The sequence below is a fragment of the Pantherophis guttatus genome, chromosome 1 (assembly GCF_059756535.1).
Source record: "Pantherophis guttatus breed Tessera chromosome 1, ASM5975653v1, whole genome shotgun sequence".
Lineage (NCBI taxonomy): Eukaryota > Metazoa > Chordata > Lepidosauria > Squamata > Colubridae > Pantherophis > Pantherophis guttatus.
This window is the reverse complement of record NC_142063.1, coordinates 306,293,731-306,320,792: the sequence shown is the minus strand read 5'-3', so window position 1 is coordinate 306,320,792 and position 27,062 is coordinate 306,293,731. Positions and strand designations below refer to the sequence as shown.

At 36.5% G+C, this 27,062-nt stretch overlaps 2 protein-coding genes and 1 long non-coding RNA gene across 11 annotated transcripts in view; 2 read left to right on the top strand and 1 right to left on the bottom strand.

Annotated features, from left to right (window-relative positions):
* The window catches only part of KLC4 (kinesin light chain 4), a 64,058-nt gene extending 58,175 nt beyond the window's left edge, over positions 1 to 5,883 (top strand). For all 6 annotated transcript variants that reach the window (XM_087887892.1, XM_087887904.1, XM_034427596.3 and 3 more), the window contains 3 exons: positions 2,926 to 3,050; positions 3,799 to 3,856; positions 4,996 to 5,883. In XM_087887892.1, the coding sequence (XP_087744018.1) occupies positions 2,926 to 3,050; positions 3,799 to 3,856; positions 4,996 to 5,073 (261 nt within the window). In that variant the 3' untranslated portion in view covers positions 5,074 to 5,883. The remainder of the gene's footprint in view (positions 1 to 2,925; positions 3,051 to 3,798; positions 3,857 to 4,995) is intronic.
* LOC117671607 (uncharacterized) overlaps positions 1 to 9,294 on the bottom strand; it is a 47,464-nt gene extending 38,170 nt beyond the window's left edge. The window contains exons 1-3 of the long non-coding RNA XR_015732690.1: positions 8,830 to 9,294; positions 6,818 to 6,877; positions 6,086 to 6,191 (exon numbers count right to left, since the gene is read on the bottom strand). This is a non-coding gene — a long non-coding RNA (uncharacterized LOC117671607). The remainder of the gene's footprint in view (positions 1 to 6,085; positions 6,192 to 6,817; positions 6,878 to 8,829) is intronic.
* Positions 9,118 to 21,566, top strand: LOC117671606 (heme-binding protein 1-like). Of its 4 annotated transcripts, none has more exons than XM_034427605.2 (8): positions 9,118 to 9,190; positions 9,616 to 9,812; positions 11,726 to 11,803; positions 15,657 to 15,817; positions 18,320 to 18,405; positions 19,500 to 19,641; positions 19,775 to 19,958; positions 20,319 to 21,566. In XM_034427605.2, exons 4-8 carry the CDS (start codon positions 15,673 to 15,675, stop codon positions 20,491 to 20,493), a joined length of 732 nt encoding a protein of 243 aa, XP_034283496.2. In that variant the 5' UTR covers positions 9,118 to 9,190; positions 9,616 to 9,812; positions 11,726 to 11,803; positions 15,657 to 15,672; the 3' UTR covers positions 20,494 to 21,566. The 4 variants fall into 4 exon arrangements, with proteins under 4 accessions (XP_034283496.2, XP_087744094.1, XP_087744088.1 ...); XM_087887962.1 differs by having other exon boundaries at positions 9,151 to 9,190; positions 9,592 to 9,812; XM_087887968.1 differs by lacking the exon at positions 9,616 to 9,812 and having other exon boundaries at positions 9,121 to 9,190.
* The last annotated feature ends 5,496 nt before the right edge of the window (positions 21,567 to 27,062 follow it).

Below are 27,062 nucleotides of genomic sequence, written 5' to 3'. Positions count from 1 at the left end.
CATCATCCCCATGTAAGCCTACCAGAGTCCAAATGGTCTTCACATTGAAATTGCCCCAAATGCTTACATGTATTAATTCTTGCATTGTATACTGCTAAGCATACACCGATCACAGGGAATCGCTGGCCTTTTAGATGTTGAACTACAACTCAGCATTCCTTATGCTTGACTCATACCATAGTATGACATGGGCACAAGTTCTAGAATCTAGAAACTCAAAAAAGATTATGTGAAACCAATGATCTCTTACATTAATCTATAATATAGCATAATTCTCTAAAGTTTCAGCTAATGACTATGAATCTGTTTTTCCAGTACTGAGAACAGAGAGTTTAAAAAATTAATTGTAAAAGAATAGTGGCCTGAGTCTATCTCCAGCTCATAGCTTTCTGTGTAATCAAGACAGACACCAAGAACAGGACTGATGTGGCATGTTTACCTTTTAAAATTCAAAAGAGAGAAAGCTGTTTCAAAAGCATTTAGCTTCCCCTGATATTCTGGAAGGAGATAACGTATACCGAAGAATCTCTTCATTCTGAACAGATATTTTTATTTTGAGAAGTCTTACTATTTTCACTTCAGGACTTGGAAGATGTGGTTGATTTATCTTAATAAGAGTAAAATATTAGAATTAAAGAAGACAAGTTCTCTTCACAACACAGTAGTGGACTGTCTTATGGGGCTGGTGGGTACACAGCATTTTGAAAGCAAATTCAAATCCTTTGAATTTGAGTTTTCACAAAATATGTCTGCCATAAATATCTATCTAGAAAAAGCTAGGAAGTGAATGTGCTCCCCTTCTCTCTCATCCTTTCCTCCATGTTTCTTATCATACAGTTTACATTTTATTTTTGTCTGGAGTGGACTCATGCATACTGTGATTTTTTTTATTGACATGAAAAAAAATTACCTATGTGTATTCAGAGCATTCTTGGAAATAAAGTTGAAGCTGAAAGCCCATGTTTTGCATCTTTTAACTCTTGTAATTTTAATTAAAAATCAAATGGGACCAGAAACCTCATAGACACGAAGGGGAAATCCATACACTGTACAAATTAGTATTCACAGAAATGAGACTTGAGGTACAAGGAATCTTTTGGGAAAGAATAGAAACTTTATTTTCTCTCAGTTGGAAATCTAATTACTAGATCTAAAAATCGAGAATATTCCTGTCTTTTCCATTACAAGATATATGTTCAACCTTCATGAAACCACAGAGAAAAAGTCAAACAAAATGCATAGTATATGGTATAGAAAAGTAACATAAAAGTATTGTATAGGATGTAGAAAAGTAATATAAAGTGAAAACTACGTTGGAACTGACAAAATCTAGTCTCGCATCCTATTTCTTAACATTCCTGGTTATCTAATACTAAGAAAGATTTAGGACATGAGCGCAACAGTTTCCTCCTGATGGTGTTCCCTAGCAACTAATGCTGCCCAGTGATCACAATATACAACATAATTGACTCATAGCCATTGACAGCCTTATTCTCTACTCTGGTTAATCCCTTTGAAAACCACTTAAGATAGCATATTGTTTTTGTATGAAGTGTTGAAATATTTTGTATCAACCATTAGATGCCAGAAAAATAAACTAATAATTTAAATAGAGATAGTTTTTTAAATAACTTGGGGCAGATAAGAACTTTCCAGATTTCTTTTTCTTTTTAAATTAAATTCTCACAATAGTTGTTGTGACCAGTGAGAAGACTACGGAGACCTAGTCCCAAAGTGCTTTTTCAGGAGGCAACTGGACTTTGTTTTTTCTCTGAAGACATTTCCCTTCTCATCCAAGCCAACAGCCTGCGCCTGTCTTTAAGGGACACAGTTAAGGGACATAGGGCAGCCAAGAAGGCTCCGCACCCATTTGCACTGCTCATGTGTCCCTGAGGACACAGATAAACCTCCAAGTGGCCTCAATTACTCTTTAAAAGAATGCAAATGACCAGCTGTCTGCAAGGAATATAAATCCTTCCATTCCCCACCATCCAGTCAGAGCTGAAGAAGCTTCTTCGATGAAAAGATGAAACGTTTTCAAAGAAAAAGCAGAAGTCCAGTTACCTCCTGAGAAAGCATCTTTGGGACAACCATTACCTGGATAACTGAGAATCTCCACAGACTTATAGAGACCTAGATTACACCTGTTTTGATTTCAGTTAAAACTTGCTGGCTGTAGCATCTCACTAGGAATCTGGGTGCTTGAAAAATTTACATTTCTGGAGAGGGATACAAATTTTATCTCGTATAGCCTTAAATTTTTGTGACCTGGTTTTTACTTTCAGAAAACTCTCACACATACATATATAAACATACATTTCTTTACTGACCTTAAAGATATCTCCATTTCCCCTTCCCCCAGGATATATTTATATTAATGGAAGCATATAAACACATCACTCCCCTACAAATGTATGTGGGAGGAAGGTCTTTTTAAAAGAGCATACCGGTATTATGTGGTATGCAAGTCTGAAGACCACATTATCCATCCAGTAGAGTCAAAGAAAAAAATCTTTAGCTAATTGTATTTCAGGTTATCACATTTTTAAGTGAAGAAATCACATTTTTAAAAAATACTGTCCTCAAAAGGAAGAAAATAATTCCAACACAAAGAAAAAAGCAGAAGAAAAAAAGGATTGCACGCTTTCTCCATTGGTTTTAAGTGGACGGACTTTTTATGGGGAAGCACTGAAAAGTGCATTTCCTACTTAAACACCTGGTATAATCATGCTTTACAATATAAACTAATTTAGAGTTTAATAAAAACAGATGTATACCTGTATTTGTTTGGTAGGATTGCTTCCTATTTTTTTTAAGGCAAACTATCAGTATATTGCTATTACTACAATCTACTTGGAATTCTATATTCTGGAATATGAAGGCTTCATCCACCATTTCTTGTCATATTTTTATCTTCCTTTCCAGGATGGTACTGGTGCTCTTCAACGCACTGGTTCGCTAGGAAAGATTCGAGATGTGCTAAGAAGAAGCAGTGAAATTCTGGTCAAGAAACTTCAAGGGAATGGCCCATTAGACCCACGTAGTACTAAGTAGGAGGCACTTCTTGGGCTCATATGTATCTGTTGCCTGTCAGACCTGCCCCTTTCCTTACCATAGACTGCATAACTCATCTTTAATTGGCAATAAAAACAATTTTAGTTTCTACTTAATGTATTTGTGTGACACTATCTAACAATTCTAGATGGCCTATATTGTAATAGATGATAGGCTGATTGCAGTGCTTTAACTTTTATGCTGTACTAGAATGTTTTAGATATATTAAGCAAAGGCACATTTCTGAGACTTCTCAATGTGTCCTTGCTTAAAGACATGACGAGACTATGAACCACATAAGTCCAATGGTTTTTTATACAATGGGATACCATTCTATAGAAAATGGCATCGCCATTCTTAGTTCCCATTTGCCATTGTTTAAGGTACCTTTTCCAATCTTAATATTCTTTAGATGGATTAAATTACAATACTTCCACCATCATTATTCCAGCATGTCTATTGAGAACATATTTCTTTTCTGATAAGATGATGCTAGTTTCTAAATCACCATATATTCATTCATTTCAAGTATTAATAAAGATACAATTCCAAATTTTCATTGATATAATCAAGAAATCAATTTTCAGCTTTAAACACGTAATCTTGAATATTCTCTTCTGGTTTTTTCCCTTTCACTAAAACAAGTTTTGATTTTTTGCTTATTTAATATTAATCTGGATCAAAGCAAAAGTAAATCTGGAGACAGCACAGTAAAAATAGATTTCTTTCTCCCTACTTTATTAGCATGAAACGAGCTGTTTCGTTGAACTACCTGAATAAATCCAGTGAGGATACTTTCCAGGTAAGAGCATCATTTGCCTTATTTCCAAAATAGTAACAATGAATACTTTTTGCATTATTGTCTTGATAACCACAGAGTAAAAAGGAATAGGGAAGAAATGGGATATAAAAGGGAGATATGTTCAGTTAAGGGCTGGATGTCATGAACATTGGTATTTCATTTCATCTTATAATTTGTTTTGATGCTCCCCTTTTCCAGATACAATTAGAAAATGAGTGTATTTGTGGACAAATTTCCAAGGGATTGTTTCTGAGATGATAATCATAGTAGCTTGAAAAACTGCCATCCTCCTCCTCAAAAGAGCTATTTTTTCTGGATTATGCAAGGATATGGCATAATATTAGAGATATACGTAAAATAAAACAGGGAATTAAGTATAGATGCATAAGACAGAGAAAGAGAAAGGAACTTGTCTCAAAGATTTGTATCTTTTGTTCAATTTTTTTCAATCCTTTCTAGTTTATTGCAACATGGTTTACATGGGGCTACTCTTGAAGAACATTCAGAAACGTTGCTTCATGGATGTTAAATCCCTGCTGTTTCTTTTCAGTGCAATTCAGATTGCCGATCATCATTTTTAAAGCCCTGAATGATACAAGGCCACCTCCCACTAGAGTAGCTGTGCTCCAAGTCCTTTCCCTTAAAGGTTACCATGTAGGGGGATTTAGGCAATGTGCCTTCTTTATAGCCATCCCTGTCCTTTGGAACACCCTTTCCTGAGATCTAATGGACCACCCCTACTCCCCCAACTTTCTGAAAAATCTTAAAGATTTGGGTTTTTCTCCAAATATGTGAGGCTGGACCCAGAAACATGCCTTGTGGATATGTGGAAATGCATTGTGGTTGGGGACACTGGGAGGTTTTAGGTTTGGTTTTTTTTTCCTACCATTTTTTTCTTGTTTTTACTGCTGACAGCCACCTAGGATTATGTTGCATAAAATGAGTGATGATTCGGGATGATATGACATTGTGAAGCAAGGATTTTTTTTCTTTTACCATTTTTGTGAAATACAGGATTTAGAGTCTAATATACTTTTCTAGATATAAATTTGACCATGCACTAGATCATTTTTAATGCACTCTGGGAAACAGACTTGTGCAGATTGACAGATTCAAATTCATAAAAATTTGTTTTTCAGGGTTCTCAGCATCTTCGAGCTGAGAGTAGAGGCTTCAGTGCAAGCAGTGTGGATCTTTCCTCTCACACCTCTAACTGAGTCTACCCTGTTGCCATCTCAGATATTACCAGCTTCTCTTATTATTTGGATATTTCAGTTGCAACCTTTTCACAAGTTACCATTTTCTCATGTTGATGAGTAGCTATGTGTTGATAAGAGCTCTCACCCTGGATGGTACTAACTAATGTGGAGCCACTGCCAGATGAGATAAGGAAGCCTCTTCAGTAATTTGTCATGGACTTTGCACCCTGGCTGAATGCACTTTCCAAGTTGTGTTTTGATGATTGCACAGAATGTGCTCCAAGGGCTCTTACATGAAGTATTGGCTCTCTGAAGTGCAAAGACATCGCTCTCCCTTAAGAAGAGCTACATTTCCACTACACAGTACTGCTGGGGAGAAGTACATCTCCAGCTGGATTCTCATGCCTGACTTATTCCTTCAGTGCCTACCTCTAGGCTTGACTTTGATAGGATTTAGTTGAATTTATGTTTGCACTCTAACGACCCTTATCTTCATCCTGCAGCCTTTTATGATGAATACCTTTCCAAATCAGAATAGTTGCTCCTGAATTTCGAAGCAGGCAGGAAGTTGGCTAGTTCAGTTTTGTGGGAAATTACTTGGTATAAGGGATAAAGTCGAAGTATGAAGAGGCACGTAGATTCTACAGAGGTTAAGTATATGTTCACTCTCCTTTCTACAAGCCTGTCTGCATCTTGACTCATTAGTTGTGTCTGTCTTCAAATGAACAATGGTAGTACAAAGCAATGGATATACGTTACCCTTGATTCACTTCTGATTGTTGTTTTAATTTAATAAAATGATCACAAGTAATGATCACAAGAAACAAACTTGCCAGATGTTTCCAGTTCATTTCATTTGTCTATCTTCACTGAATAACAACTATGACAAGAGAACAAGAGAAAGAGCAGTACTGAGCACACAAAAACTGTCATAATTGTAACACAGAAAAGTGGAGGCACTTTACCATTTTCTTAAGGAGAAGAGCACGAATAAACATATGCCCTGTTGAACACAAGCCATAATTATTACCTCTATGAGGGGTGACTTTTGGCCAGCACACTCTCAGCACAACCGATCTCATAGGAATGTTGTTGTGGGGAAAACAGGATGCAGGCTTACGAGGCATGTTTGCTGCCTTGATTTGATCAAAATGCATATTTAAAAGGTGAGATAAAAATCAAATGATAATAACAACAACACATATGACTGTGACCAGCCATAATAATAACTCTGCATTGACAAAAAAATTATCTGTCAATTACAGACAATTACAGATATTCTGTATATATTACACTAAAAGAGTATGATACCTTAGGTCCTGGGGAAGAACTCAATGCAAATGAAAGCCAGTATCAGTTAAAGAATGAGCAGCCATGATTTCATATTTTTGCATATATAATAATAATGATAATCTGAAGCTTTATGGAGAACCAGAAATTGAAATCTGGTCATTGACAAATACTATAAGAATTTTTAGCACAGATATAGCAATGGAATTTGTTGTAGAGATAGGTGCTACAAAAGTAATAAGTCAGGGTAAAAACATGAATAGTAATAGAATTTAAATGCCAAATGAACATTTTGAACTATCGGAAGCCAACATTTTAAAGCTTCTTTAGGGCTTTCTGCAGTTGGATAACATCAAGGATGGACAAATTAAAAATCTGATTAGTAAACAATACATCCAAAGCGTGAGAAAATTGCTAAAGATAAAACTGAATAGTGGAAGCACTATCAATGCCATTAATACCTGGGCCGTACCTGTATATGATACCCTGCTGGAATTATCAATTGGACATTAGCCGAGTTGGATAATTTGGACTGAAAAACAAGAAAGCAAATGACTATTCACTATGCATTATATCTCCATAGTGATATTGATAGATTATATTTTCTACGCAGAAATGGAAGTAGAAGTTTACTTCAAGTCAAACTGTTGAAGAAGAAACACGTGCATTGGCTGATTATATCAAAACACCTAAGAACAAGCACTGATGTAAGTTAAAAATTGGAACTTACTGAATGTGCAGGAAACAAAACATAAATACTGAAATAACGTAATAAAAATATGAATAAATTGCTGGCAAGTAAAAGCATTATATGTCAATTTCTACAAAAAAATCAAAGGGAAAAATGGATAAAGTTAAAATCCTACAATGACTTACCACTGAAAGATTACATATAAAAAAAAGGCAGCTTGATTTTGGCTGCTAAAGAGCCAGCTATTTGACTAATGCAATCAAAGCCAAAACTTAAAAATCATCAAATGATTCAAAATGTAGATTGTTCAAAGAAGCAAATGAAATAGTAGTCATATACTCAGCTAATGCAAGATGATTACACAAACTGATTATAAATAACTTGCCAAAATGATTCACTGGTACAGCTATAAAAATTATCTGCTACCCTGTTTCCCCTAAAATAAGATATCCCCTGATAATAAGCCCAATCGGGCTTTTGAGCACATGCACTAAAATAAGCCCTCCCCAAAAATATTTAAATGTATGCGCAGCTGGTCCCTGCCATTTCCTCTGGTTTCCTCCATGCACCCCAAAATAATAAGACCTCCCCGAAATCAAGCGCTTATTTCCAGGTTCAAAAATTTTAAGACAGGGTCTTATTTTCGGGGAAACACGGTAGTAATGAATAATTGGGAAGGCAGAGTCAAAAAACTTGTCAAAAATGAGTAGATTAAAATTCTGTGGAACTTCTAAATACAAACTGATTAAATCTTGGTACGTAACACCAGATTTAACTGTTGTTGAAAAGAAGTAAGTGTGTATAGTTGATGTAGCAATACCAGGGAATAGTAGAAGACAAAGAATTGGACAAGATCACAAAGTATCAAGATCACAAAACATCTGAAGAATGAAGTTGAAAGTCAATGACATAAACCAGCTGCAATGATCCTAGTAGTTATTGTATAGTAGTTATTCACTGGGTGCCATATCAAAAGAACTTGGACTACACTTAGAAAATCTGTGCATTGACAAACTTTCCATCTGTCAATTACAAAAGGCCATGCTGGTTGATCTGCACATATACTAAGTTGATATATTACAGCATCTTAACTTCTTGGGAAGAACATAATGCCTATGTCTACTAGCTAAAGAACATGCAGCTGTGATTTCACATTGTTGAATATATAAAAATAATCTCACCCTGGCTAAATCTAGCTTATCCAAATCATAAAAGTGTAAATGACTAGTAGGTAGCAGCAATGAGTTAGTTTTCTCCATCACTTTGTGCCATCTAGCAGTTAACTGGATTCTTGCAATCCAGACATAGGTTAAATTAACCAATTTTAAAATGTGGCCGTGATGCTAATGCAAATTACAGATATGGTTTCTGCCAGAACTTTAGGCCTTGCCTACTGCCGAAGAGTACTACCATATGCAGTTACAGTATTGCTTTACAGTATTTTGCCAAGTTGTGATTAAGAAAACTCCCTACAACTAAATAAAAAATGAGGTTAGGCAATTACTGTTTAACAATTAGATACCAATCAGGTGTGTCAACTGAATTTTTTATCCGGTTACAATAAAATAGAGAATACGGAAAGCACCAAAATCTAAGTAGTTATTAACATTTTTGTAAAATAGGGGTGAAGTTTTGGTGACCAAAATCCTATTATGGAGGATTTGATTTTACTGCTTGTTTTGAAGTACCGAAAAGCACTTTCTGGGAATTATACCAGATTATCCTTTAAAAAAAAAAAAAAGCACACTGCTCTGCTTTTCCCCTGAACTTTATAGTTTAGATTCTATGCTTACTTGAAAACACTGTCCTGTAATCCAAGAGAAACCTAGAACACTCTTGCGTTCCAGTTAATTCCTTAAATTCTTCGTCGGTTTTGATTCAAGAAACTAAAAGGGCTGCCCTTCTGTGTCGACCCTTCCTATCGCTCCAGCTGGCCCCTGCCCTGGGAGGCTTCAATCGGAACCACCACTAGCCCCACCGACCGAAACAAGGAGAACCGGCGGAAGGCCCCAACTTCAATCCACCCGGGCGTGACGTCATCCCTTTCCGAGCCTCTTCTGCTTGGTCTCCCGCCCCTTCCCCCCACCCCCACTCAACCCCCCGTCTGAGGAGGCGGAATCCATTCCGGGTCGGAAAAGGTACCGGAAGTGCCAGGTAACCCTCTTTTCCTCCTCCTTTCTCTAGCCCCCCCCCCCAATAGAGAGGAGTGGAACGCGGACCCCGTCCCCTCTCTCCCCTTTGGCGCTGGGCTCGCTCCCACTCTGGGCGGAGCCGGGGCGGGGCCTGATGTCAAGTTCCCGTCCCTAGTCGATAGTAACCCTAGTCCCGAGATGGATTCCCTCAGCGCCCGACATACGGGTGCCCCTGCCCCCCCCCCACCTCCACTCCATTCCCCAGGCGCTTTTTAGAGTGATTGGCTTTTTTTCTCGCCTCCGTGTCGGTGTCTCGCCGTGCCCGCGCCTGGCTCTGCCCTCTTGAGGGGGGGGGAGGGGGGTGTCGACCGGTGCTTCGCCAACTTTCCCCCTTTTTTGCCCCTCCCTGACCCGCGATTAAAGGTGCTTGTGCCTCTGCCGTTCCAGCCCCGCTTGTCGGAGCGGACCGTCTTGTCGCCTCCGTCGAGGAGCTGTGGCTTAAAAGAAAAGCTTACCGACACCTCGCTTTCGGCAGGAGCAAATTCACCCAGGCGCAGCTTTCCCCGTTACTCAACCTGCTCTAGCCCCCTTTACCTGTTGAAATTTACCTGTTGCACAGGAGGTAACCGGCTAGAAGGAAAAAGGTAATTTTTTTTATTTTTTTTATTTTTTTTTTGAAAAAAATCATTTTTATTTTTAAACAAACGTACATAAAAACATAAAAACATCTTCAATTACACACAGTGTGTCGGTTGGTTACAAGTCTTTTGTGCGTCTTCACCATATTCATAGCTTACAGTTTACCTAAAAAGGTATTTTTTAAAAAATCTTGCACGATATCGCCATAGGATTCCCAAGTGTCAATGAAATAGATTCTTTATTCCATAAAGGAGTCTCGGTTCCTGCTATTTGAGATTTCTCTCCCCCTCTTAACTTGAAATAGAAATCTAGGCTTCATGGAGCATTAAAAATGTGCGGTGTTTTTTTTTTTTTAAATGAACAATATGGGAGAAAGTTTGAAGCTTAGTTACAGCATTTACCTATGTCTGACCCCTCTGATCTAGAGTGTATAAGGAGGAGGAGGAAATGCTACAAAGTTGAATAAAGCAGGCCCACCTGCAGTAACTTCTAAGGGGTGCATAAAAAAAAACTGTAAAAGGTAAATTGATAGTTGGTAAATTATAATTAAAAATTCACAGATGCATTTTTAATTATAATTATAAATAATAGTTTATTATACAGAAAGAATCATATATAACAATGATATCTATTTCACTGTTATAATTTTTGAAGGTTTTCCCAATTTTCCAAAACATTTTGCTTATATAAAAATATTTTTAAACAATTCATTTTGAAATTATCAACAACGAAAAGTTTCTTCTTAGGTCAGTAGGATAGGAAATTACAAAGTAACATGAAATAGGAAATTTCAAAAAAGGTTCTTCAAAGATCTTTGCTAAAGTTGAGCCTATTGACATGAATTGGCAATAAATTTTTCCCAAAGGAAGTGAACAGCAGGATAGTAGCAATTGTACACATGCTGTAATAATTCTGAGTTTAAAATAATGTACATTATTTAGTACTCAGGATGAGTAAATACAACTTCAGAATCAAATGCAACTTTTCTCTGAAAATTATTTATATGGTACAACAATTTGTCATAGCTGTTGACTTCATGTCAGTTCAACTTGTCAGAGAAATCTAGCTAGCATTTGTGTGGCAAGAGTTAGTTGGACCAGATCCAATGAAAAGTTTTTTTTTAATTCCTAACCAGTTCATGAATATTGCTGGTTTATGTATTGATTGATTATATTTAAAAAGTACAATATTATCTCCAACTTGTATGCATTTTTTTAGAAAACATATACAATACATACAAACATACACAGATAGAAGTTTTGATTTTAGATTAAAAGCCATTACAGAATTAGCAAGTGTTATATGAAGTTGTTGTATATGTTGAATATCTAAGGTAGATATTTCTTATTATGTACACATATGTAAAATATTCTAAAACAGTTAAGGCTGGAATTCAGGACATACTTACTTAGGAAGTTGACCAACTGAAATTCAGAAACATGCATGTGTTCGATATTCAGTATACTGTAGGTGGCGATCGAAAGGTCGGCAGTTCAGCGGTTCGAATCCCTAGTGCCACGTAACAGGGTGAACTCCCATTACTTGTCCCAGCTTCTGCCAACCTAGCAGTTCGAAAGCACATAAAAAATGCAAATAGAAAAATAGGGGCCACCTTCGTTGGGAAGGTAAGAGCGTTCCATGCACCTTTGGCATTTAATCATGCTGGCCACATGACCACAGAGACATCTTCAGACAGCGCTGGCTCTTCGGCTTTGAAACAGAGATGAGCACCGCCCCTTAGAGTCGGGAACAACTAGCACATATGTGCAAGGGGGAACCTTTATGCTTACCTTTTTTAGAAAGAGTACAGATGTATAATTTATCAGTAAATAAGTTATTTGTTCATATATTGTGAGTTTCCCTCTTATGAAATGAAAAATAAAAAATAAATGTTACTGCTTCTTTTATGTACACTCAGGTTAGTGGACTCCAAAACCCCAGAGGGCCAACACAAGCACACCTGGCCTTCAGACAACATACCTACAAATACTCAAAGGCTAGTACTCATTATTTACTATATTGCTCTTCCCCAATTCTACAGTTCCTGTTCCTCTACCACAGGTAGTCTTCAACTTACAGCCATTCATTTAATGGCCATTAAAAATTAGACCAGCATTGAAAAAAGTGATTTATGACCATTTTGCACACTTACAACCATTGCTGCATCCTCATGGTCACATGATCAAAATTGGCAATTGACCCTTGGCAACTGGCGTGTATTTATGATAGTTGCAGTAACTCAGATTCATTTAACCACTGCATGACTAACAACAACTTCAGTGATTCACTTAAAAAATGTTGCAAGAAATGTCGTAAATTGTGGCAAAATTCACTTAACAATTATCTTGCTTAGCAATGGAAATTGTGGTCATAAGGATTACCTGTACTACTCTTTGTGAGTCCTACTTCTTGCAAACAGTCACTCTTCCATTTGCCTTAGGCTGCTTCAGGCTGTTTTAATTTCTCACAGTAACATAAACCACCATTCCCAGCTCCCTCTCTCTGCTCAGCTTTTATATCTGCCGGTTGCTGGCTTGGCTAGAGAGAGGTCTTAAAGGGACAGGGCACCAGCAGCCCAGGATGCTGACCATTTTGCAGCAGCCTTTCCTCTCACAAGCAAAATGAAAATAAATAGTGAGCAAGTTAATGGTGCTTGCTTCTTAAGAGTATTTGCATATTCATGTTCACTTAATTTTATATAAATGCCCATGCATGCAGTACAATTAAAAAGTAAAACAATATTACTTCAAAATAAATGTGGGAAATAAACTATTTTCAGATATTTTTATTTTTTGTTTTATTTAATTATCAAATAGGAATTATAATTTGAATCCCTCATACAAGATATATTAATTAGATGTAATATTCTTATGTAATAGCCATAACATTAGTCACCAGGTAGATACGGTCAAATGTTTGTCTATTTAACAAATCCAGATTGAAATACTGAATTATAGATAGTATTATTTTTTGTACTGTAGCTTCCTGGCTTCCTGGCTATTATCGCAGTTAATACTTTTGCACCCATAGTAACAGAAGACAGCACAAAGTCTACAGCTTGTGCATATTGTGAGATTTTTGTGAGGCTTTAATATAATTATAATATAAAGCTTCATGAAATTAAAAAAAAGAAAATTGAAAGATTAAATGATTGTGCATTTCTAACAATATGGGTGCTAATAAGTCAGTAAAAATTCTGTGCCTATGGTGGAATAAAGGCCAGAATCATAGGAGGGATTATTAGCATAGAGACAAAGAAGTTGGAATCTTTGGTATGCAGAATGAACAAAGACAGACTTCCTCTAGCTGTTCACAGGATATATGTGGTAGTTATGCAAATAAGTGCCTTAGTCTGGCAAGATTTCTAACTACAGATGAACAACAATGAATAAAATTATTGGAAGTAACTCCTTGTATACTTCTTGGTTCTTTGGGCTTGACTAGTTTCATAAACTGCATTGTCTCTCTCATGTCAGTGACCTTTTTATGTGATATCAGAAGATTAATAATTCAGTTACAGGAGTCCTTCATTAACTGAATATAAAAATCATAAAACCGAGATTCTGTCTTAGTAAATAACTGCCCGTCATTAGCCTGAATTCCGTGTGTGTTTCAGATGACAATCTAATAACTTTTTTAGCTTTCATTACTGATTTCCAATATTTTCTGATTAACATTTTTCAAAGTATTCAAATTATTCTGTGTTGAAGCTCCAATTTAGGCTTTGCTGCTGTAAATGCTTGATATGATTCATTAGTGGTATTAATAAATGTGGATCTTTAACCACCTTCTGTAACTATATAAAATTACAGACTCTTAGCTTCTCTTTTGCTGAGGCAAAAGCAATTATAGAATTCATAATGGTTATCTTAAATGCATCCCAGAGAGTTAATGTATTAGTAGAGCCCTGAGTTATTTCAAGGAAAGAACAGATTTCCTTCTTAATATATTTCACAAAAAGAAAATCTCTTTGGAAAGAAATATTCAAATATGTATTGTCATCTAGAATTGGCTAATTTATAATTGTTAAACTGGTGGCGCAATAGTTAGAATGCAGGCTAATTCTGCTTTCAGCAGTTCTGCAGTTTGAGTCTCACTGGCTCAAGGTTAACTCAGCCTTCCATCCTTCCAAGGTCGGTAAAATAAGGACCAGATTTTTGGAGGCAATATGCTGACTCTGTAAACTGCTTAGAGAGAACCATGAAGCGATATATAAGTCTAAGTGCTATTGCTGCTATTGCTATTATAGTTAGAGTCACTGGAGCATAATCTAAAATTGTAGTAGTCTAATGAGAAGTCTATAACTTGATTTTCCAAAGCATAAGAAATAATAATCTAATCAAAAATAATTAATCAAAATCAGCACAGTAAATTTGAGGGGCTGCCACAAAGAAGAGGGGGTCAACCTATATTCCAAAGCTTCAGAAAGCAAGGCAAGAAACAATGGATGGAAACTAATCAAGGAGAGAAGCCACCTAGAACTAAGGAGAAATGTCCTAACCATGAGAACAATTAATCACTGGAACAGCTTGCCTTCAGAAGTTGTGGGTGCTCCATCACTGGAGGCTTTTAAAAAGAGACTGAGCCATTTGTCTGGAATGATATAGAGTCTCCTGCTTGAGCAGGGGGTTGGACTAGATGACCTCCAAGGTCCCTTCCAACTCTGTTATTCTGTTATTCTTAGCAGCAGGACCTGTGAGAAGGATTTTTCCTATAGCCAGCCAAATTTTAACTCACTGTTTCTTGTCTGGCTTCTGAAACAACTCATTCAACAACTCGAGCAATTCTGTTCAGTCTTATAGCACCTCAGACACTTAAAAACAATTACTGTATCATGTCTCTACACTTGTCTTTTCCAGTCTAAATTTACCCAGTGTCCCAACCATTTCCCACCAGGATTGATTGTCCGTCCATCCGCCCATCCATCCATCCATCTCAATTTATTAACTGCCCAATTCCAATTGATTCTGGGTTCATACAAAACTGGAAAATCCATAAAAACATAAAACAATAAATCAGATAATCCAGACTAAAATAGTCTTATAAAAAACATAAATAAAACAAAACAGGTCCCACAGAAATATAATAATACATGGGATCCAGTGATGGGATTCAAAAAATTTTTACTACCAGTTCTGGACATGGCATGGCTTGGTGGGCGTGGCTTGGTGGGCGTGGTGGGGGAAGGATACTATAAAATCTCCATTCCCACCCCACTCCAGGGGAAGGTTACTGCAAAATCCCCATTTCCTCCCAATCAGCTGGGACTCTGGAGGCAGAGAATAGATGGGGGTGGGGCCAGTTAGAGGTGGTTTTTACTGGTTCTCTGAACTACTTAAAATTTCTGTTACCGGTTCTCCAGAACTGGTCAGAACCTGCTGAATACCATCTCTGATTGAACCTCCAGAACTTTTAAGTTATCTTCAAAGGTCATTATTCTAGCTATGCAAATAAGATAATATATTTTTGTCTCAAATCATTTATAAATAATTGTACAGCATGGCACCTAGAAGGCACCTAAAAGGCACATATCTTTTATTTTGGGTTTAGATTTAACAAGAAGATTGAGTAGAAGGCTGTCTGGGTTTCTAAGATTTTGAAAACATTCATTTAGCCTATGCACCTTAGCTTTTTGCTATTTGACGTTTATACTAGTTTCTCTTTCATTTTTGAAAAGTATTTCTGTATTAATCTCCATGTTCCAATACTTTTATAGTACCTACAAATCTCACAAGCAAGCAGGAAGACGCCCTCCATACTGTGTTTTCTCTACAAATGATCTGAAACCATTGCTTTGCTATCACGAACAATTCAGAGAATACAATTTGTATGATTGGTTTTTTTTGCAGAAGCTGAGGTGTTAATATGGATAGGATTACCCTTGAAGAACTAAATGAAATGGATGATGAGATCCAGGATGAAGAACAAGAACAAGATGAAATGGAACAAAACAGGCTATTTTCTGTGTGGGAAGCAGTAGCCAACACTCATCAAGTGATACTTCCTCAAGGCAAAAAAATTGATCTAACTTTTTATTAACTGCATATTGATATATTGTTCTTGCAAAGTAGAGAGAGAAGGTAGATTTTTTCACCTACAGGGCAAAGTCAATTTGTATAAAAGAATTGATATTGATTTAAATTTATTTATTTGCAGTGTTTTAATCTCAATTTCTACTAAAAGGTACCCAGAATTAACAAAAATAGTAAATAACACAATTAAAATCTATACATTTAAATCAGTGTTTCTCAACCTTGACCAACTTTAAGATGTGTGGACTTTAAGATGATGACTGGGGAATTCTTGGATTTGAAGTTCTTGCATTTTAAAGTTGCTAAGGTGAGAAACACTGATTTAAAGTCATGATCAATAATGTATAATTTAAAACAGTGGTTCTCATCCTTTTCGTCACCATGGACCCCCTTTAAATATATTTTGTGGCCACAGACCACCAAAATGTAACTCAAGATTTAAATCATAACATTTCTTCAAGCCTTTGCAGACCCCCTGTGACAACATTGCATTCTCACCCTCTAATGGACCACAGGTTGAAAATGACTGATTTAATACAATGAAAAACTTTGAGAATCAATTAGAAAAATAGACTGGGGAAAAACAAAGTAATGACACTAAATTTGAAAATACAAACATTGGGTGTTAAGGAAATCCACAAAATAGTAATAATCCATGAAAAGTCCCCTCCCTTGTGGATACCAAGGAAGTAAGGAAATAGAAAGTGCAGAAAAAATAGAAAATAAATAAATTATACAAATATAGTAAGAAAAGAAATATATAAATAAATTATTTCCCCTTCATTACAATAAGTATTAAACAATTTTAGTAACTTACCACCTCTTATACAACAAATGATCTCATTTTACCATGTCCTATCTATAAACAAATCCTTAAAGTCTCATCATTTGGTTCTGGTCAGCAAAAGTCCATTAAGGGTTACCAGAAATAACACTATACGTATTTTAACCTTGATCAAATCAACCAACTTTATATTCTTTCTTTTAACTATTAACTATTATTGATATTGTTCCTGATTGCTTATTTGTACCCTATGACTATCATTAAGTGTTGTACCTTATAATTCTTGATGAACGTATCTTTACTTTTATGTACACTGAGAACATATGCACCAAGACAAATTCCTTGTGTGTCCAATCACACTTGGCCAATAAAAAAATTATATTCTATCTATTCTATTAACAATTTTGATCTTTAGTCCCTTCTAAGAATGTCCTCAAACTTTTTTTTCTTCATCCCTTCTCATAAAATTCTTCAAAACTTTAAAAACAACCGTAATCCTAACAAAGCAAATAAAAGCTAATTATTAATACAATATCCTATATGCTTTTACCTTTTTATTTTTCCCTCTTTCATGTTAATTATACATATTTTAATTATATTACTATTAATTTTTGTTTGTTAATCTCACTTTAATCTATGAAATAAATAATTTTAAAAACCCAGTAATTCCTAAACACCAGCAAATGCTGGAGGAGCTCCATTTTGCAACTGCATTGTAGGTAGTCATCTATTCATCTGATCTAATTGTTTCCTCAATTTTATTTGTGGAAATCAAATAAATTGTAGTGGATATCCAACCTTGCATAGATTGTTAGTGGAGTGAAGACTTCAAAGCACAAACTTGGAAAAATTCCTTCAATTCTATTAGGAGCAGCTGAGAGGAAGAATTGGAAGAGATCTTACCCTTCAAAGCAAGTTTATGATCCTGCAGCTGGGGCATGTCTTAGTGGCAGAGTGCTTGAACTTGATTCCCTACTGAGCACAACATCAGTTCAAAAGGCAAATGAGGGCTGCTTTGCAACACCATTATGTCTTAGTCAGCTACTTTGAAATGGTAATTATAGCTATCAGCACAGCTGTGGAGTTGTCATCAGAAAACATCATTGGTGCTAAATAATCCTATACAATATTATGTACCTGTATTGTGTTTAGCTATAAGCACTAAACACTGTATACACTAAAAATTAGTACTACTACTACTACTACTCTTTAATTACTTTGAAGAAGAAAAGATTGATTTTTGTTGCTGCAGACCAAAGACCAAGAGAAATAGTGCTGTGAACTCTAGAATGGAATAAAGGAACTCCAGTATTTCTTTATTCGACTTTCGCGGTTGCCACTCCAGCACTCAAGTAAAGAAGAATGGACAATCTGAGATAGACAAAGTCCAGCATGCTTATTTCTACTGTGCCGCACAGGTTTTTTTTTTAGCATTTTTTCTGTCTCTATAACTTATCACAACCCCCCTCCCCCCCAATTCCCAGAGCCTCAAAGTCTCAAGCACTTCGTTATGCATAGTTGGAGGCATAACAAATGGAGGACCACAAATACGAAGAGCCACCTGTGCACTACTTTTCACAGTGGAGTACTCACAATAAATAAAAGTACAGTAGTAGAAGGTTATTTGGAAATGCAGTTGTGTACAAATGCTTTCATGCTTAAAGTTAACTTTTCCCAATTTACTCTGTTTCAATAGACATGGCAGGTCCAATAGTACAGATGACTCACCATAACCAAGTGCGAGAGCCTGTGCCTTACACTGTTTTATCACCGCATGAGAAAGTAAGCAATCATATTCATGTAAATATTTATTGCCTAACAGGATTAGACTGCTGTTTCTGAATAACGTAACATACTGTATGCATACAGCCGACTGTCATATTTTTGGATATATTGAGAAAGAATTGTAGAATAAAATCATACAATATTTCTGGTTTCCTTAAGTGCCCATGATTTCACCCAAACTATAGTTTTAGCCATCATTAAGTTTCTACCAAATTTGTCTTTTGGATGTGATTTTGAGGATACAGCCTATTATATTTCTACTCAAAAGTAAACCTCATCACCTGCAATAAAACAGTAGAGAACTACAGCCTAAATAACCTACCATGAAAATTATTCCAGAGTAAGACAGCCTAATAATTTTCAGAATTCAAATCCTGTCAATTGCTTGACCATTTGAAAAGTTTTATTAGAATTGTACCCCAAAAGATTGTGAGTAGGAGTTGCATTATACTCTTTCCCATTAATCCACTTTTTTACTGGTTAGTATTTCAGTTTAAATGATGGCAATGTTTTTAAAACAGTTATATTTGTAGCCTGTGTTAACATTGCTTAAGTCTGTTTATATTAAGAACACATGGTGCCTTTTGGGATTCTTCTGGACCAAATGTGTAGTGTAGATTATTGCCAAGCATGTCCTCCTCAGAAACGTTTTAAAAGGGACTAATGAAAAACAAAAGATAAGTTGTCTCTACTTATAGATGCTTTGTAATTTCAGCTTATACTGATAAAAATTAAAATGAATGATTAGGAAAGATATATTTTGCATTTAATATGCACAGTAAAATGGATAAACACACATATACGCAAACACACGTGCACACAAACACAAGAAGATTTTACTTAAAACATTTACATCAGTAATGTGTATTGGAATATTAACATTACATATAGTTAAATATTTCCCCAATTTTGTATTTATTTTTTTTAATGTGAAAAAGCAGCTTTTCTTCAAATAACAATATTTCCATCTGTAAAGTTATCAAATTTTACTCCAATAATGTAATTATCTAGATTTACAAACTCATAAGCTTTGTTACACTGTTGACATTTCTTCCCCGGCAGTAAATCACTTCTCTTCCTTCTTGGTTCAGTGCGAGGAAACAACATATGAAGAACGCCTATACCCTGCTGGGAAATGGGCATGCATCACCAAAGGAGAACCCAAGTATGAGCAGAGCATCTCATTGGGTTTCATGAAACTTATAAGATACATCTGCAAAGAGAATTCCCTAGGTATGTACGAGCAAGTGCCATGGGGAGATGTAGAAGTTTACATGACCAGGATTAATGGGGTTTGGCAAAACAAGGAATGGATTTCCCTAGGTTTACTTTCATAACTGGTATTTCTACCTGTATCTTTATCCAGGCCGGCACTTGGAGATGACAGTACCAGTGATTAACGAGATCCACCTGAATAAGGAGGGTACTGAATTGGTCCAAGAAGTCATCACTGCTTATTATCTTCCTCAGGAATTTCAGCTTAATCCTCCTCTCCCCATGGATCCAGAAATCCAAATCCTAGAAAGATCACCACTTCAGGTTATCACCAGGTGAGTCCTGATGGACTTGGGTTATGCTTTAGATGCGAACAGCCTTTTAAGTAGAGCAGGAATCAACTTGCTTTTTATTCTTAGGTAGGAAAAAAAGTATGCATGCCTGGGAAAATAGTTTCTAAGTAAAAGAAAATATGCCTCTGGTTATATAATGGAAAAGGGAAAGGATCTTGTGGAGAGGCTGGCTCTTTCTTAGGCCAGTTTTCCCCATATTTTAAAAAAGATTAGGGGCCATGCACAGATTGATGGATAGATAGATGGGTAGGTGAATGGTGGATAGATGGAAAGGGAATAAGACATTAAATACAATATATTTATGTTTTCTTGTTATTGTTTTGTTGTTAACTTTCTGTAAAGGGAGTTTTACGGGCCAACTACTGAGGAGACAATCCTGCGAGAGATTCACCTTCTTTGGGAGTTACTGGGCTCGACAGATAATGTGCTCCGTGAAACGTACTTGGTGGCTGCATATCAGAACCCTAGTATACCCAATCGTCGCAATGAGATATGGTTTATTCGGAGAACAGACTGAAAGCATCATGGATTTCTGACAAGATTATAATCCAGTGAATTCAGTTTAGATGGCAGTTCTAGCCTGAAGGAGATGAATGCACTTCCCAACTTACTCTAGAACTGACCTGATGACCCATTCCTTTTCCTTGAGGGCATTAAGGAGTTGTGTTCCCTCCTATGAGTTCAGAAATAAGAAAAACAAGAACGTGGAAAAGTAGTATGGCTTTCTAATGTTCCTGGAGGGAGCTGGCACTGGAAGAATCTATGGATTTCTGCTTCATTGACTTTGGAATTTGTCTATGCACAGCTGAGTCAAAATGCATCAGAAATTGCAACTGTTCAGCAATCCACATCTGGTATTTCAAACGTTCTGAATTCTTCTGGAAATGAATTTGGAGTGCCAGTCTATAGCTGGATAGGGGCATAGGTCATAGTTTTACTTACTTAGAGAATTTAATTTCTGGGCCAGAGGCTATATCTTTTAGCCATGTATATGAGATACTTTTAATCACCTCTGTTCCAGCTTGACACGGAATAATTTCAGACTTTCTTAACTAGGTTGATTTTAATATATCCTAGAAAGCCCTTCCCAGGAACAATCTCCCCTGAAGGGAAGATCTAAGAATTGGAGATCAGAGAAATCCTCTTCTGTTTTTCAAGAGTGGTATAACACCTGTCTCTCTGTGACCTATCCACCAACTGGACTTGTATCCATGGATGCTTCCAGACTGATGACCGCTTTCATTTTTCCCTCCTTCGTAGACATTTTTCTATTAATAAAAGTAAATGGAAGCTATAGTGAAAAAATATAGGACACTTATCAATGAAAAACGTGATTATATGGACCGTAGACTTCTTTTTATTCTCTTAATGAACAAGGTAATTGCAAAATAAAGGCCATATCTAAAAGCATCCCGTCATTTTGCAAGGTACCCATTGAGCCATATATTTATTGGAAGTTATAATTGGCATTATTACATTGCACTACGTCATATTCTGGTTGGTTGATTTCATGGCCAAGAAAGTTGCTGTCTTCTCTGAAGGAGGATAATAGCACAGAGCAATTGTGAAATAAAATCTAGCTCAAACCTCTCTGATGCTTCTTATTGAGTTACATGGCATCTGATTTTATTAGATTTTTATCTCACCTTTATAAATAATTCAAGACAGTGAACATACATAATACACCTTCTTCCTCTTTTCCTCATAACAACCCTATGAGGTGGGTTGGTCTAAGAGACGTAACAGACTCAAAGTCATTGTCAGGACTAGACTTCACAGTCTCCTGGTTTCTAGCCTTAACTACTGCACCAAACTGGCTCTAATTTTGATGACAGCTTAATTTTTTTTCAAGTTCAGAAATAGTTGTTATATAAAGAACAAATGATAATGTTTGAAACAGGAACACTGATTTTACACTGTGTCTGTCTTACATATCTTACATATCTCTAGTGGAAATCAGATGAGATCTAACTAGATATAGTAGAACTCTTTCTATCATCAAGGTTGATAAAATATACTATATGTTCTATTAATCTACCAGAATCCATATACATTAGCCACTGATCTGTGTAACTTCCCACTCCATAAGCCCTCAAATTCAATTTATAGTATTTCAGTGGTAAATGAGCATGTTTTATATTTTTAGAAACTATAACTTTGATTTTAGTTGTATTATACAGATATTCACAGTTGCAGAAATTAGTACATGTTCTATCACTTTCATTCAATTAGATTTAATACTGTGCAGCTATAAATCAGCAATATCTATAATTCTTTGGTCATAACGTATCCTGTGCTTATCTGGCTATGGTATAACATGGATTTAATAAACCCTTTGATCATTTTGCCATTTATAGCAAAACAGCAAAGTTTTATTTTTAAAATACAATTTTAAAAACTTATAGAAGTGCAATATTTAAAAATGCTCAGGGGCCTTTCAGAGACTGATCAGGCATTTCAGATAAAGTGCATTTGTTTAAATGATGATTAATCAGAGATCTAACAGGGACAGAAAAGCAGACAGTAAAAACATGCATTTTGCAAATACAGAGGGGAATAGCAAGATAAGTTGGGATTATATTGAAAGTAACAATGCATACAGAATGCAAAAAAATTCTTTGCTGTATTAGCAAATACCAAAGATACTTAGCAGAAACAATGAAATAATCCAAGAATTATCTGTTTGTTTTAGATGAGTAAAATATATGGATTACTTCAAGATTTTTAGGTCTATGATTTTAGATAAATGTTAATGGAGGAATTACTTCGGTACATATGACACACTAATCCAGTGATGGTAAATCTATGACATGCATGTCAAAGGTCACAAGCCACAACATTTTTGGTGATACACCAGCATTCACTAACACCCAACTATTCTTGATAGCATGCCCTTTTTTCATGCCATTTTTAGAGGCTGCACAAGAATGAGGTATACTCTCATGCAGCCTCCAGAAGTTGTGTGAGAGGGACTTATTCTCTGGACCCTCTGAAAATCACATGGGAACACAGCATGCTTTCCACAGTTTAAGAGCACACTGCCTGAAGATAAGTGGAGCACAGCATAACCTGGGAACCACTGGGCCACGGGGGCATTTGCACCATTCCCCAAGGCTTGTGTACCTGGTGGTGGCACTTGGGCTGAAATCAAAGCCTGGTCCTCAACTTCAGGCCCAGCCTCAGTGCTGCCACTGAGTGCCACTGTTCAGGGTGGCCTAGATGGCAGGGAGATAGAAAATTGTCTAGGGAGATTCTCAGTCATCCAGGTCATGGTTGTCCCAAAGGTGCTTTTTTCCAGAGGCAACTGGACTTTCTGGTTTTTCTTTGAAGATGTTTCGCTTCTCATCCAGAGCTGAAGAAGTTTCTTGGATGAGAAGCGAAACATCTTCAAAGGAAAACCAGAAAGTCCAGTTGCCTCTGGAAAAAAGCACCTTTGGGATAAGATAGAAAATTGTTTATCTTGATTGGCGGGAGATTGATATGCCAGCCAAATCAAGTTAGGCATTTTCCTAACTGCCATGCCTGAAAGAATTGCCATTACTGCCCTAAACTATAAGTTAATTACAAAGATTCCATTTGCAAAATATACTAGGCATATATATTAGTAGTGATGTTAACCTTTTTGTCTTTATGTACCAAAAGTGGGGGGAACGGGGGGGTCACGTGCGTGCGTGCCCACACCCATAATGCACCCCACCCCCTGCGCATGCGTGCGCAATTCTCCCGTGCTCCCCCGCTTTTGGCACGCGATGGCACGGTGGGCCCAGTAGGCCTGTTTTTCGCCCTCCCCAGGCTCCAGAGGCTTTCTTGGAGTTTGGGGAGAGCAAAAACGGCTTTCCCCACCCTCCTGGAGGCCCTCTGGAGGCTGAAAATGGACCATTTCCTGACTTTCAGTCCCACCAGAACTGACCTAGGGCAACGTTTCCGTGCCCACTGATATGGCTCTGCGTGCCATCACGGCACTAGTATGTGTATATACAGTATTATCTGGATACACGTGCTTCACTACGAAACTATGTGATCGGGCTTGAGAAATCGACACAACTTGAAAATTAATGAGTAGTTCCAATCAGCCTCTCCTCTCCCCTTCTCTCCCTCAGCCTTGACCCACAGAACCCTATCCTATCCTATCCCCTTCTCTCCCTCAGGCTTGCTTCACAGAAGCCTCCCCATCCTATCCCCTGGTTGCTACTGTGAAAGTAAAGCTGAAAGTGAAACTCCTCTGCTTGTGTTTTGCATTTGGAACAGATTTCTTTTCAGGTGGGTAGGGGGGAGTAGAACTCCTTAGCATCAGAGCATGTTAATCATAATATAGGAAATACTAATGCTCTGATGGTCATTTCAAAAAATCCTTTCTTAGTGAGCACCTAGAAGCCAAGAGGAACATATCTGGCAAATTTCAAGTTTGTAGGCTTTACAGTTCTGGAGATTTCATGATTACGGTGTGAGTGATTTTCACTTTTATATATATACATATACAGTGTAGCTGACTGATTTGGGGTTCATTGTTCCATGCAAACAGCATATATGTTTGCAGAAAAAGCAAGTTCATGTCACTATTCTGAGGTCAGCAATTAGGAGTAAAAAAATGCAGTTAAGCATAACTACATATTCAATGGCAGCTGGAATAACACTGTATAGTGCAGGATTCAAACATTTGAAATAAATCCACCTTATGTTATAACTCAAACCAGTCCAAGATGTGTCTGATTACTCTGAATTAGTGAATAGTTCTCTGGCTCTAGGTCATTTGTCTGTCTCTTCTCACTGGCTGCAATTCTAAATTCTTGGAGACTGACTAGAAGAATCCCTGTAGTTTCCTTGGCAAGGGAAGAAATGGTTTGTATCTGTCTAAAGCCCATTAACTGGAAGTCCTTTTTAAATGCTTGAGTTGTGTATCCTTTATTTTCATTGCAGCTATAGATTTCCAAAATCATTGATAGTTTCCTAACCATAGCACAGAGCAGCAAATCTTGGAAATAGAATGATATAATGCATAATAGGCATTTAACCATCTATGACCCTTATATACTTGAGAAAAATTTAACACGTTCCTATGTTAGAAAACTCAATGTCTTCGTATATCCCTTTAGAAAAAAACTCAGGAAAAAGAAACTTCAAGTTACAAAATGCGCTTATTTCCTATTTACATTTTATAAGATCTAATTAAGGATAGTGTACATTTGTTCTTTATTATGTGAAAGAGGATTCAACAGTAATTTCCAAGTTTTTGACATATTAGTGTGAAATTCTAAATTGTAGTGTTCTGGAAGGAAGAGGAATAAAGACTTTGGCTTGTGAACCATTGACTTTAATTTCACCCTTTCGTTGCACCCTTATACTTATTTCAACACACCATTACAGTGGAAGATGGAAACAAAAGTATTATTGATGGCTTCTGTTACTAAAACATCCTAAGAGAACAAATAAATATCATCCATTGTATTAAAATGTTGGAATGAAAATCATAGATTTTGCAATAAATTTTTACTTTCAGAGTGAATGATTTGTCTCTTGAGAGTCAAAAAATTAAACCATTGTTAGTAGCAAATTGCATTAAATTACCTGGGCTAGAGAACAGAATGCTTATATAGAATTACGGTCATCTGGCTTGGTGTATTCCAATCCATGACAGACATACCTGAGGACAAAACTAATATGAATGAAAATTAATAGAACTTAAGAAACACAGAGTTGACTAAAGTGCCTTTGAAACTCTAAAGTTCTTTAAACATAGAGATTTTACTTCCCATTATTATCAAATACAATTGAATGGGCAGGATGACCATGGCTAAAGGTTGCTGCCGTATAGCCCACCTGAACAATTTGAACAGCAGAAGCTGCCTAGACCAGAGTTCTTCAAACTGTGTTCCATGGAAACATGAGATTCTGTAAGAACTTGATGCAGCTGAGTGAAAGATAAAGGGAAAACCCACAGGTGTTTTTTCCAAAAGGCAACTGGATTTTCTTGGGTTTTTATTTGAAAATGTTTTGCTTCTCATCCAAGAAGCTTCTTCAATTCTTGAAGAAACTTGAAGAAACTGAAGAAGTTTTTTGGATAAGGAGGGAAACCTTTTCAAACAAAAAACTAAGAAAGTCCAGTTGCCTTTTAGAAAAAACACCCTTGGGACAACCATGACCTGAAAGATTGAGAATTTCCATGGGCGCCAAGGACAAGGAAAAGTACACTGCCACATAGCCATTTTTTTGTCAGTACAGCTTTGTCTTTTGATGAGGGTTTCTAGGAATGGCTTTCCATTAACAGGTTCCATGGGCTGAAAAAATGAAACTCCTGCTTTAGGCCACCCTTCCTTCTACAGTACATACTACCTTTGTAAGAAAGGCCTTTACATCACTTGCTCTGAGATCAAAAGCCCATTTCTCCTTTTTACATAGGATTCAAAATATTTCCTTGCTGAATATTTGACTTTTTAAATATAAACCTTATAGCTAGTTGCAATCTGGGATGCTATTCCACTACTTCCCTTCCACTAACAGTATCCATTCCACTGGAAGATATTTTTTCCACAAGCAATGAATCCAACTTTTTCAGTTTGACAAAGATAAAAAAAAAGATTAAACAAACAACCAATAATTTATTGGATAATCATATCGATTATATGATTTGTTTTTGTTTATAGTACAGCAAATCTAAAATAATGACACATAGTACTAATTGCTTTTTCCAACAAGGAATGATAATCCTTAGATTGAACATTAAAATAAACAGCTGTGTCCTAGTTCTGTTATTATTACCATGGCATATATATTTAATAAACGAGTAAGTAAATCTCTGTTCATCTGCACTTTATAACAGAAAAGGAAATATTACAAATTTGTAAGCAAATGACCCTTAATCTGCAGTTTTCCAAAGCAGCATGTGAATTCCCCTGAGTAACAAAGGCCATTTACTACATGGTAAGTATTTTGTGAAAACATGAACAAGGGTTATAATCTTTATTGCCTCTTCCCTAGTTGCAAGCCTGTAAAGGAAATAGGGTTGTCACCAGCCCTGCTGTTCTCAGCTTGAGATAATAAAGAAATGAAATAGGACACAGAAACCTTTGATGTTCCCAGCCAAGTGAT